Source organism: Tamandua tetradactyla, chromosome 15 (genome assembly GCF_023851605.1).
Source record: "Tamandua tetradactyla isolate mTamTet1 chromosome 15, mTamTet1.pri, whole genome shotgun sequence".
NCBI classification, from domain to species: Eukaryota; Metazoa; Chordata; class Mammalia; order Pilosa; family Myrmecophagidae; genus Tamandua; species Tamandua tetradactyla.
Genome location: NC_135341.1, coordinates 26,350,801 through 26,364,448, shown reverse-complemented (window position 1 = coordinate 26,364,448; position 13,648 = coordinate 26,350,801). Strand labels below are relative to the sequence as shown.

At 38.2% G+C, this 13,648-nt stretch overlaps 1 protein-coding gene across 3 annotated transcripts in view; it reads right to left on the bottom strand.

Moving 5' to 3' along the window:
- Positions 1-13,648, bottom strand: part of ACOX2 (acyl-CoA oxidase 2) — a 31,670-nt gene that overhangs the window by 2,701 nt on the left and 15,321 nt on the right. For all 3 annotated transcript variants that reach the window (XM_077128853.1, XM_077128855.1, XM_077128854.1), the window contains 2 exons: positions 11,393-11,610; positions 518-650 (listed from right to left, as the gene is read on the bottom strand). In XM_077128853.1, the coding sequence (XP_076984968.1) occupies positions 518-650; positions 11,393-11,610 (351 nt within the window). The remainder of the gene's footprint in view (positions 1-517; positions 651-11,392; positions 11,611-13,648) is intronic.

Below are 13,648 nucleotides of genomic sequence, written 5' to 3'. Positions count from 1 at the left end.
TTGTTACAGGGGTGGCTTAGAGTGAAGAGGGGGGAGGCATCTCCAGCTGGCAGTCAGTTCCGAGATAGACTCCCCTCCCTCAAGCTTCCTGTTACCTCTGAATACTCACTTTTATCTACACAAAATGGAGAGTTAAAAAGCTGAAAATGAGATGGTTAAATCACTGTAGTGATTTATCATCTTATTTTTGTTACTTAAAAGCCAGTTTGCCACTATGTTTGGCTTGCCCTTAGGGATGTCAAGCCATGATTTAGAACTTGGGCCTTCTTCTTCATTCCCTTTACCAAGTTCCGAGCAGTGCATTTTGCTGATTACACTCCAGGCTCAAGGTTCCTGTCAGGCTGTACTCCATCTCCCGGTTTCTTGTAGGTATTCTCTAAAAATATTTTAAACCGATACACTATTCCAAGTGACTTCCAGTCTAATGGAAATCAATTAAAATGGGAAAATATGGAGGTGTATTCACTGCTTGTTCTCTGCTCTCTTACATAATTTATAATGAGTTGCACTCAATTACCTGAGTATTGGTCGGTGATTTCTGAGCCCATTCGAACAGACGTTCATAGACATTTCCATCATAGCAGCCAAGTGCTGAATTTAAACACTGATCAGTGAAGTCAAACGCATCAGTTAACAAGATGGCATCCTTCCTGAGAGAGGAAACAAGATTCTGTGAGTATTTTAGATTGCGCGTATAAATCTAATTATTGTTTGATGGTGAATAACACCACCTAAATTGGAGGTTGTATCATTGATTTTCAAACAACTCAAGCTTTATTTATTTTCAGTTTTAACTTATCAGTTAAATATGCACAATTTAGAGAGTCAAATAGTTTTCTAAGGCTTGGTATTTTAAAAACAGCAGTCCCTGTTTCTCCGTTTCCCTCTAAATACCTTGTTTTTATTGCTTCTACTTGATTGTTCAGTTTTAAATTTTATCAATTGACTCATTGTTACAAAAAACAGGATTTTTCCTTTAACACCCCTTTCCTCATCCTTTTCCCGCCCTTGGCCTTCCCTCTTCTCCTCTTAGTCTTCCTGTCCCCCAATTTAGTTGTAATTTTGGCTAGACCAGCGTTTAGAGTTTGCATATTGTGACTGTATGTATTCCATTCACAGCTGGGCTCTGTCCATACCACACATCTCTTGTTGCAATGATCTACCCCCATCCAGGCGCACTTTCTCACTCGGACACAATGCCTGTCATAATTCTTAGTGATTTCCCTGTTTATGTGGATGTTTCTTCTAAAATTTGGCCTCATAGTTCCTTGACTTCTTTCCTCCGTTGCTATTGTCCTGAACTCTCCCTCCATTGCTCACACCTTAGGTTTTGTTATCAACATCTGTAATTTCTCCATTATCTCCATATAATTTCTTTCACTGTCTCCTTATTTCTAGCTTACTTGTTCTAGTATTCTGACTTCTGTAATTCTTTTTTCCCCTTCAAGGAACAAAATGCTTGAAGGTTTTATTTTAACCTATCAAATGGAATGTTTTTTAAAAGTTTAGATACTTCCCTACCTCTTTGTTGCAAAGGATACGATAGAATGCATCACATGTAATTGTTTACATTCTTCTCTAACCTTCATTTCAAAGCATCTGAGGTGACTAGGATACTCCGCCTAATTTAATCCTTTCTTGATGACCACTCATCATTGTTATGAAGCAATTTGTGTTTAGGACTATTTATAATTCTTTGATCCTACTGGCACCCTCCCTATTTAATGCCCCTCATCCCTCTTGTGTTCATACTTCCTTCAACCAACTGAAATTTCATGGTCCATTATATTCACTCCCTTAAAAATATATTCAACAGTCTCTTGTTTTGTCATACTTATCAAAACCCCAACCCTCATTGTTTTCAATTTCCACTGACTTTGTCTCCACCTTTGTAGCTATATATGGCTGGAAGAAAATGACCGTATTAACTGGTGTAATGAGGGCTCAAATGTGCCCTCAATGCTGCCCAGCAATCATATTACAGTGCTTTGGTTCATTCACCCTTTCATTCCCCTAAGTGGTTATTTCATACCTTCTCTTTGCTCCCCGAATCTGTACCACCCCGTCTTCACTGACTTTGAGTCCTGTTTCACTGATAAAATAGAAGTAGAATTTCCAAAAACTCCCACCCCTGCATTTATACATACAGGGCCTTCTCTCCTCTTAGCACAGATTCAGGCTCCCTGCTCTCACCAGAACCTCCTTGTGCACTAGATGCCTTGCCCTCTTGCTAACTAGAGGACATTGTTGCAGAAATTCTTCTGCATTTCTTGTACAATGTCAATATTCCCCTTTCTACTGGATCATTTCCATCAGATCATAAATATGCTGTCATTTATCCATCTTAGAAACAAACGAACTTTTGATTCTATTTTCTTCTCCATCATCTACCCCAAATCTTGGCTCCTTTTAACCACAAAACTCCTTGAAAGTGTTCTTTTTGTTTGTTATTTCCAATTCTCTTCTCATTCTCCACGGAACTTTATCCATTCAGGTTTTCACTTCCACCACTCCACTGAAATAGCTCTGGTCAAGGTCACCTCCTCATCTTCCCAACCTCCCAACTTTGGAGCGTCCCCAGACTAAGTTCTTGGATGTTTTCTCTTCATGTACTCACTACTTGTGATATCATCCAGTCTCATGGCTTTAAATACCAACCGTATGCCAATGTCTTCCAAATTTATCTCTCTGGTCTCACTCATCTGCCTACTTGGCATTCATACTTGGATTTCTAACAGGCTCTTCAAAGCTAAAGTATCCAAAACCAAACTCTTGTTCTTCTAGATCTTCTCCTGCCCATTCTGCTCAAACTTGGTCCTCCTCTAGTCTCCCCCTTATAGTAAATGGCAGCTCTGTCCTTCTGGCCATATGCCTTGACTACCGTTTCTCTCACATCACAGATCTAATCTGTCAGCAAATCTGTTCTGCCTTCAAAAGAGATCCAAACTTCAATCTCTTTCATCGTCGCCTCTGTTGCTATCATCCCAGTTTCGTCTACCATCTTTCATCTAGATTTTTAAAAATTTTTAAAATTTTTATTGAGAAATCTCCACACACATACAGTCCATACATAGTATGTAATCAGTGGCTCACAATATCATCACATAGTTGTATAGTCATCACCATGAACATTTTTAGAGCATTTGCATCACTCCAGAAAATAAATAAACAAAAAATTCATACACCCCTTATCCCTCCCTCTCATTGGCCACTAGTATTTCAATCTATCCAATTTTAACCCTTTATCTCCCCCTATTATTTTTTATCCTTTTTTTAATTTGTCTTTTCATATTCTGGATAAAAGCATTAACACCTAGATTATTAAAGTAGGCTCCTGACTCTCCCACTTGTCCTACTCCCAGGTCTGTTTTTTCAAAACAGTTTTATTCACACACCATACAGGTCATCCAACATGTACAACTAATGGCTGTCAGTATAATCACAGACTTGTGCTTTCATCACCACAATCAATTTCAGAACATTTTCATTGCTCCAAAAAGAAAAAATCCATACCCCTTATAGCCCCGTTATTGACACTTAGCATTGGTCTGGTACCTTTGTTAGAACTGATGAAAGAATTTTATAATATTACTGTTAACTGCAGTCCATAGTTTGTATTAGGTGTATTTTCCCCCTATACCACCGTACTGTTAACACTTTGTAATAGTGACATACATTTGTTATAATTCATGAAAGATTCTTATATTTTTACTGTTAATCACCTTCATCATCCACAACAGCATCCCTATGTTATACAGTCTAATATTTCATTCTCTAGCTTTCCTTCTAGTGACATGCATGACCTTAATTTTCCCCTTTCAACCACGATAACACATATGATTCAGCACTGTTAGTTATGTTATACAATAATGTGTTCTCATCACCTCTATCCACCTCTGGACATTTACAGTCAACGTTATTAAAAATCCTGTACATATTCATCATCAGCTCCCCATTCTCTACCCTCATTATCTTCTGATAACCTACATTCTAGATATTACCTCCATGAGTTTGCTCATTATATTTAGTACATATTAGTGAGATCATGCAATGTTTGTCCTTTTATGTCTGGCTTATTTCACTCAACATAATATCCTCAAGGTTCATCCATGTTGTCACATGCATCATTTCTTCTTACAGCTGAATAATATTCTATAGGATTTGTATACCACATTTTGTTTTATCAATTCATCAGCTGATAGACACTTAGGTTGTTTCTGTTGACCAATTGTGAATAATGTTGCCATGAACATTGATGTGCTAATGTCTATTCATGTCCCTGCTTTGCAACCACTCCAGTATACCATAAACTAAAAAGGGGTATCTATATAATGCATACGAGTAACCTCCAGGATAACCTCTGGACTCTGAAATCTCTCAGCCACTGAAATTTCATTTTGTCTCATTTCTCTGTTTCCCCTTTTGCTCAAGAAGCCTTTCTCAATCCCATGATGCTGAATCCTGGCTCATCCTGGGAGTTCTGTCCCACATTGCTAGGGAGATTTACACACCTGTGAGTCATGTCCCACGTAGGGGGGAAAGCAGTGAGTTCACCTGACAAGATGGCTTAGAGGGAGAGGCTACATCTGAGCAACAAAAGAGGTTCTCTTGGGGGTGACTCTTAGACCTGATTTTAAGTAGGCTTAGCCTATCCTTTGCAGGAAGAAGTTTCGTAGGGGTGAACACCAGGATTGAGGCCTCAGCCTATTGATTTGGTTATCCCCACTGCTTGTAAGAGTATCAGGAATTCTCCATATGGGGAAGTTGAATATTTCTTCCTTTCTCCCAAGTACCCCAAGGGGACTTTACAAATACTTCTTTATTCACTGCTCAAATTACTCTGGGATATATTGGGGCATCACACTAACCTGGACAAACCAACAAGATCTCATACCCTATTCAAGATTCCATGTACTTATGGCATTCAACTAAACTGAACATACAAGTTAAATTAGGTAATGTGCTACCCAAAATATAAATTTTGCACCAAATAAACATTTCTCCCTTTGGTCTTATGCAGAAGTTGAACTTTTAAATATCATCCTTTACCCTGTATTCTGATCTACTCCAGGCCCACCAAGATCAACTTTATCACATATCTCTAATTGAAGTCTGATCTGTTTTTCAACTTTTTAAACAATTCCTTTATGGGTTAGTGTTGACTTTCATAGCTTCAGAGCTCTAATTCTGTGTCTCAGGTATCACATAAATACCCGAAGTTTCTGGAAATGACCAGGTTATATATGAACAGCTCAGTATCTCAGTATTTAGAAATAGTTACAACTCTTGAATATATGTGACTGCTGTTAAGAATTTATAATCTAGGACCCTTTACAATAGGCTGCAAACTGATAACCCATGTTCTCGGCTTCAGTTCACAAGTGTTTATATTATACTTAGTCTGTGTGTGTGATTTGTCTTTGTTTTTGACATTTCATTCAACATACAGTCCTTTAAGGTTCATTTGCCTAGTCGCATGCCTCACAACTTCATTCTGTCTTGTGGCTGCTTAGTAGTCCGTTGTATATATACACCAGTTTCCCCTTCCATTTGTTATGGAATGAGGCCACTTCCATCCACTGTGAATCCTGAACATGTTAGCAGTGTTTTGTAGTTTTCTGAATACAGATTCTTTATATCCTTGGTTAAATTTATTTGTAGGTATTTGATTGTTTAGCTGCTATTTTAAAAGGAATTTTTATTTTTATTTTCTCTTCAGATTGCTTGTTATTAGTATATAGAAACACTATTGATTTTCGCTTGTTGATTTCATATCCTGCCACTTTGATGAACTCATTTTTATTTCTAGTAGCTTTGATGTAGATTTTTGAGACTTTCTAAATATAGGATCATATAATCTGCAAATAGTGAGAAGTTTTACTGCTTCCTTTCCAATTTAATTTCCTTTTCTTGCTTAATTGCTCGGACTAGAACTTCCAGTACAATGTTGAATAACAGTGGCGACAGTGGGCATCCTTGTCTGTTCCAGAACTTAGAGGGAAAGCTTTCAACTTTTACCATTGAGTATGATGTTAGCTGTGGGTTTTTTATATCTCTCTTTTTCATGTTGAGGAAGTTTCCTTTGATTCCTATCTTTCAAAGTGTTTTTATCAAGAAAGGATACTAGATTTTGTCAAATGCCTTTTCTGTAGTAATTGATATGATCACGTGGGTTTTCCCCTTCAATTTATTAACATGGGTTATTACATTAATTTATTTTCTTGTGTTGAACCACCTTGCATACCTGGGATAAAGCCCACTTGATTATGGTGTATAATCCTTTTAATGTGCTGTTGGATTTGAATTTTGGTTCATTTATTTTGATGAGGATTTTTACATCTATATTCATTGGAGAGGCTTGTCTGTTATTTTCTTTTCTTTTAGTATCTTTATTAGAGTTTTGTATTTGAGTGATGTTGGTTTCTTAGAATGAGTTACATAGTGTTTCCTCCTATTCAATTTTTGGAAGAGTTTAATAGGATTGGTATTAATTCTTCTTAGACTGATTGGTAGGATTCTCTTAAGAAGCCACCTGGTCCTGGGCTTTTCTTTATTGGAGGTTTTTGGCGACCGATTCAGTCTCTTTACTTGTGATTTGCTCATCGAGGTCTTCTATTTCTTCTAGAGTCGATATAGGTTTTTTGCGTGTTTCTAGGGATTGTCCATTTCATCTAAGCTGTCTAATTTGTTGACATATGGTTGTTCATAGTATCCTCTTGTGATATTTTTTTATGTATGTGGGATCAGTAGTAATGTCCCCCCCTTTTTTTTTCATTTATTCATTTTTTAATTTATGATACATAACCACATACAAACAGAAACATTCTTATCATATGATCATTCTGTTCTTGTTATATAATCAATAACTCACACTATCATCACATAGTTGTATATTCATCCTCATGATCGTTTCTTAGAACATCTGCATCAATTCAGAAAAAGCAATAAAAAGAAAACAGAAAAATATTTACACATACCATACCCCCCACCCCTCCCCTTCACCGACCACCAACATTTCAATCTATTAGATCTATTCCAACATTTGTTCCCCCCATTATGTATTCATTTCTAATCCATATGTTTTACTTGTCTGTTGATAATGTAGGCAAAAGGAGCTTGATAAGGAAGACAAAAGGAAATCCCTTTTTTTAATTTTATTTATTTGCATCTTTTCTTTGTCAATCTAGCTAAGTAGTTGTCAAATTTATTGATCTTCTCAAAGAACAACTTTTGGTTTTACTGGTTATATTGTTTTTTTTGTTCTCAATTTCCTCAATTTCTGCTCTAATCTTTGTTATTTCTTTCCTTCTGTTTGCTTTGGGTTCTTTTTATAGTTTCTCGAGCTGGGCAGTTAGGTCTTTGATTTTAGCTCTTTCTTCCTTCTTAATGTTGGCATTTAGGACTATAAATTTCCTTCTCAGCACTGCCTTTACTACATCCCATAAGTTTTAATATGTTGTGTTCTTTTTTTCATTCGTCCTGAGATATTTACTGATTTCTCTTGCAATTTCTTCTTTGACCCACTGATTGCATATGAGTGTGTTGGTTAGCATCCATATATTTGTGAATATTACAGTTCTCCACCTGTTCTTTATTTCTAGTGTCATTCCATTATGGTCAGAGAAAGTGCTTCATATAATTTCAATCTTTTAAAATGTATTGAGACCTATTTTCTGCCCAACGTGTGGTCTATCCTTGAGAATGATCCATGAGCACTTGAGAAGAATGTATATTCTGCTATTTTGGGGTATAATATTCTGTATATATTTGTTAGGTCTATTTCATTTATATTATTCAAGTTCTCTGTTTCTTGATTAATCCTCTGTCTCATTGGTCTCTCTGTTGAGAGTTGTGTATTGAAGCCTTTAGCCATTGTTGTAGAGATGTCACTTTCTCTCTTCAGTTTTACCAGTGTTTACCTCATATATTTTGGGGCACCAGAGTTAAGTGCATAGGTATTTATGGTTGTTATTTCTTCTTGGTGGTTGCCCCTTTTATTAGTATATAATGTCCTTTTTTTCTCATAACAGTTTTGCATTTAGAATCTATTTTGTCTGATATCAGTACAGCTATCCCTGCTCTGCTTTGGTTACTGTTTGTGTGGAATATCTTTTTTCTAGCCTTTCACTTTCAACCTATTTGCGGCCTTGGGTCTAAGGTGCATCTCTTGTAGAGAACATATAGATGGATCATATTTTTTAATCCATTCTACCAATCTTTTGTCTTTTGACTGAGGAGTTTAATACAGTAACGTTCAGTGTTTATACTATAATGGCAATACCTACTTCTACCATTTATATATGTCATATCTTGTTTTTGTTTCTTTTTACCCTTTTAGTGACCATTACTGATAATCTTAATTTCTACATTCTCCTCCAAGCCTCTCTTTCCTGTCTTTTCTTTTCAGCCTTCAGAACTCCCTTCAGTATTTCTTGTAGCATAGGTCTCTTGTTAATGAACTTTCTCAGCTTCTGTTTATCTATGACTATTTTAAACTCTCCCTCATTTTTGAAGGACAGTTTTGCTGGATAAAGAATTCTTGGCTGGCAGTTTTTCCCTTTCAGCTTCTTAAATACCACTACCTTCTCACCTCCATAGTTTCTGATGAGAAATTGGTACTTAGTTTTATTTAGCGTCTCTTATATGTGATAGATAGCTTTTCTCTTACTGTTTTCATAATTCTCTTTTTGTATTTGGCAGTTGACAGATTGACTAATCTGTCTTAGAGTAAGTCTATTTGGATTTATTCTGTTTAGAGTACCTTGTGGTTCTTGGATATGTGTTTTTATGTCGTTGATAAGAGTTTGAACATTTTTGGCCATTATTTCCTCAAGTATTCTTTCTGCTCCTTTCCCCTTCTCTTCTTCATTGACACCCATGATGCATATATTTGTGCACATGATGCTATCTGTTCTTAATGTAACACCCAGAGTGATCCTTTAAAATATACATCAGATGACTTCAGATTTTGTCCATTCTATACTCAAAACCCTCCCATTCTCACATAAAGTAAAAACCTAAGTCTCAAGTCTTATGTTCCCTAGTCCTCAGACCCTCTATTTTTGACCCTTTTACCAGTTTGGGGTTGAGGAAGTCTTAAAACTACTCACAGAGTGAGAGGACAATTGGTGATCCAACTCCTTAATTAGACTTTCACACAGTCCTTGTCAGTCTTAACCATCACTCCTATTTCTAGAAGCACACAGCACTGCTAGTTCTTGAGAATATTCTTTGGTATAACTTTGATTGCTCCTTGGCTTTCCCTACTGACAGTTTTGCATTCAATTTTATCGTGTTTCCTCTCCTGTTTTCTTTCTGTTTGTTGATTTATGACTTTAAAACAGTTTCAATCCACTTACTGTTTTAGTAAGGGTTCAGGAGGAAACAAAAGAAAATGTGTATGTTCAAACTGCCATCTTTATCTAGAAGTCCCCCAACTGAGATTTTATAACCATGTAAACACGTAAAAACCATTTGTCATCTCAGAAATCTGGTGGAGATAATGAATAATCAAGGCAGGGAATTGTGACACAGACCTTTGAAAGCACAGAGTCTTTTACAAACCTAATTACCCTGCAGTAGTAGGGTTACTTAGAAACCATAATGTAAGTAAATCAATTTGTGGGTCTGATGCATGTGCAAGTTGTCTATTTGCGTCAGTGCTGTCAGTCTTGTCTTGAATTGTAAGTCTCTGGAGCCAAGGCAGGCACTTCAAAGTGTTGTTGCAGATTAAAAAAAAAAACAATACATGCCTGTGAGGTATTTAGGTAGTCTTTTGTTCTTCATTACCACGTGTCAGTCAGGGCTAGAACATTTTCTTCATGTGCTTTTTTTTTCCTTTATATGCTATATGGCAGGGGTTACATTTCATTCTTTTTTCCATGTGAGTGTCCCCTTATTGCAGCACCATTTGTTGAATTAGTCTTTTTTGTTTGGTTTTTTATTTTGTTTATTTGTTTATTTGGGAAGTGCATGGGCTGGGAATTGAACCTAGGTCTCCCACATGGCAGGTGAGAATTCTACTAGTGAACTACCCTTGCACCCCCTCTTCATGTACTTTTAAATGCCAAGTGTTGCAGAAAGCCAGACCCATTTGAGTTTGAACTGTGCAATATGTAATTACACCATTAATGGTTTCCTCCGCTGGATTCTCTGTAACAGGGAAAGTTTAATAGCCGAGCTATAATTGTATCAAGTGTACTTTTGACAGTTTTTGATGATTTGCTTGAACATTTACTGACCTCCAACTATTTGCTAGGTGCTTTTATGCACTTATAATAATATGTACCATGTTACATATTGTTAGTAATAAAAGGAATTTGGTCTAGTTTTATTTTTTAACCTGTCATGAAGGTCTTATTTTAAAATAATTTCAAATCTTTTTTACCTTAGTCTTGTTGATAATGTCGATTATTGGAAGTTCCAGGGAAAAGTCACACACATACATGAACACGTGATGGGGGACACCACCACATAAAGCAGTCATCATTTTTGCCCAGTGACGTCTCAGTGTGGTGTTCTCAAGTTAGCTCATTTTCAATCTTATGAACAATGATGAATAGTTTATAATGTTTTTAATTTCCATTTTTTCCAGTTTCCTGGTCAGGTAGGGGCTTTGGTTTTGATATATTTTTAAAGTATCATTTAGATTGTATAAAAAACAAAATGGAAGCATTGCACTAGTATTTCATGACCCTAAATTGCAATGCATTAATGCTGCATCTTAGAACTATTTATGTTATCAATAAATGAATTATTGCTTTTTTTAAAATTTCATCTTGATGCGGAGGGACGATTAAAGCAAGTCTACTAAACTGGGTAAGCTTTTGTGTAAGAACATTCAGCAGAGTTAGAGATATGTTTAAAATCAACACTACCCTAGCCTTGTACACTATCTCGTACATCAGGAGTGTGCTCTGGGGTCAGGCAGGTAGGAGACTGTACCCAGCTTTTCCTTTGGCTAATTCTGTGACTCTAGTCAAGTCACTAAAAAAACCTGAATTTGCTCCCTCATTAAATGGGGGGGATTAATAGTACCCACCCAAAAAGGCTATAAATATTAAATGAGATGATGAGTGTAAAAGCTTTGGGCACAGTTATTTGCACACAGTGAGTGCTCCCTAAATGTTAGCTATGATTCAAATGATTATTGTTAATAAATAGCATGATTTATTCTATTTAAACATTATTTCTAATGTATTTTTTTCCCCAATGATTTTCCTATAGTTAACTCATAGTGCTTTATTTTGGTGTAATGCCAGAGTATAAACTTCTCCAGGGCTGCTGCTGCTTTTGCCCAACTCCACTTTTAGCAAGATTTTGTTACTTGGAGTGACTTGTGTCTAGGGTTATTCTCTAAAGACTAACATGGGTTGAAGTCCCAGCCACTCACCTGATCAGGCGGAGGAGGTCCAAGTAAGCTGTTCTTGCCATGTCTGCTTGGGCCCCAGTGAGGAAGCCATCGTGGAGAAAGTCACCTGCATTAGTCAACATGCCATGTAAGGCATAGAGGTCACAGAGGCGTTTGAGCACCTGCTGAATTTCTGGCTCACTTTCCAGTTTTTCTAGGGCTTCTGTAAAACTCTTCACAGTCAGGTAGTAGCAGTGAGCCTACAAAGACACAGAGATGCATTGGCCTCCGATTCTGATTTCTAACTCCAGAAGTCACCCTGGAATCTTGACACACCTGCTGAAATAAGCTTGTGTGGCCCTGTGCGTCCCAGCAGGCTGATGAGCCGCTGCCTTTCTTCCTGGCTTACTGCACATCTGACTGAGCCTTTTTGATGTTGTGTGGGGTGGGGGGGTGGGGGGCAGCATTGGCCTATAGAACTTGACTCTTGGTTTCTTCATTTACCTGGGGCAGTTTCTACTAGGTTTTAAAGCGGAGAGAAAAATGCAAGCGTATTGCAGGCTGGCCTGGGGAAAGTGGAGGACTGCACCATGTTTCTCAAGGAACAGGTATTTTTTGTGGCCACCACAGTCAGGGCGGTTTGTGTAGCTGTGTGTCTTGGGGTGACATGTACATAAAAGATATACACAAAGTTTACCTCAGCTAGATTGTAACTTGAGGGTAAATGGTAGAAGTTATTTAGTCCACATGTAATAGTACAGTTTTGTCAGTTGTTAGTATTTGGTCACTGTTGGTAAGTGGCCACTGCCCTGAACCCAGTGAGAGACCCCTCTGCTATCCTCTGTGACCCCCTGCTTCTCCCCACAGTCCAGCAACTAGAGAATTAAAGTCTGGCACAGCAGGGTTCCTTCAGGTCTCTGCTTCCCTTAGGCCTAAAGTCCTTTCAGTGCCCCTATCCTACTGGTTTTAAATGTTTTGAATATTCCCCCATCCCCTAAGACTAGTGCACAGTGGGACATATGAGTTCCCTCGGGTGATGGGGAGAGAGGCAGAGTAAAAAGCAGCACTTCTCAAATGGGGGGAAAGTCATTCTAGGCAGGGGAGACTTCATGTGTAAGTGATTTAATGAGGCTGAAGCACTGCTGTATAATGAGGTGATGACAGGGAACTGTGAGCTAGAGTGGACTGAAAAAGGGCCCAGATCAGTGAAGGTTCTTGAATGACAAGGGTTGGGTTTTTTTCTGTGGGGGTCAAAGGAGCAGTGACCTGATCAGGTTTCTGCTTGGTAACAATTTAGCTTTCCTAGGGAGGCCTCACACAGGTGTTAACAACACTCCGCCTCCTGGAGCTGGTGGACTTACAGCAAGAGAGTTTGCAATATTTGGATGTGAAAGAGGGGCAGATGTGCACGGCTGACGCTGCCAGTCCAGCAGTCCTTGGCATCCAAGCTGGTACAACTGGAGACCCTCACTTCTTTCACCTAGGCCCTGTTTCCATTTTCTAACATGAGGGCCACATCTTCAAATTCTTAGGGCCCTGGGTATAGGAATGAAGTGAGGGGGAGCTCCCCAAGGGGCCAGGCCTCTGTTCTGGAATGAGGATGAGGGCCAGAGGGAGAAGGTAGCTTCTATGCTTTGGCAAAAGGCTGAGCCATACCTTGTGCTCTGACCACAATAAATTGAAAGGAAAATGTATTTATTTGTTCATTCCTGAGTTGGTTTAAATATTGCCTTCCACCAAATTCTGAGGTAGTGCTATAGGGGAGCTGGTGGGCCTTCTAGTCAGTAAAGAGCCCCTTACTAGTGTAGTTTGCTGATATACTGAATTTTGCTTAGCAAACTTACGATACTTACATGCTTAGGTGCCTCTATAAGTACTTTACATGTATTAACTCGTTTAATCTTCATTATTACTATTATTGGCCCCATTTTTGCAGATGAGGAGATGTTGAGAAATTAAGCTCTTTGCTCAAGGTCACTAGTAAGTGTGGTAGCACAGAAATTCAAATCAGAGTAATCTTCTCCCAAGACTGCACTCGTAACTGCTACCCTGCATTCCCAAAGCCACCAGAGACTGTTTAAGCGCTCAGCATTTGTTCTGTTGGTCCTAGGGATTGATATCTTTCCTGGGTCTGAGATTATAGGATCAGAGCCTATCAGGGCCAAAGGCCCTTCCATGCCCCTTTGTTTCACAGATAGGAAAGTTAAAAGGCCAGAGAGGGGAAGGGACTGCCTGGGGTCACACAGCATGTCACATGCAGAGCTGGAACCAGTATTTGGCCCAAGTCTCCTTCTTGTC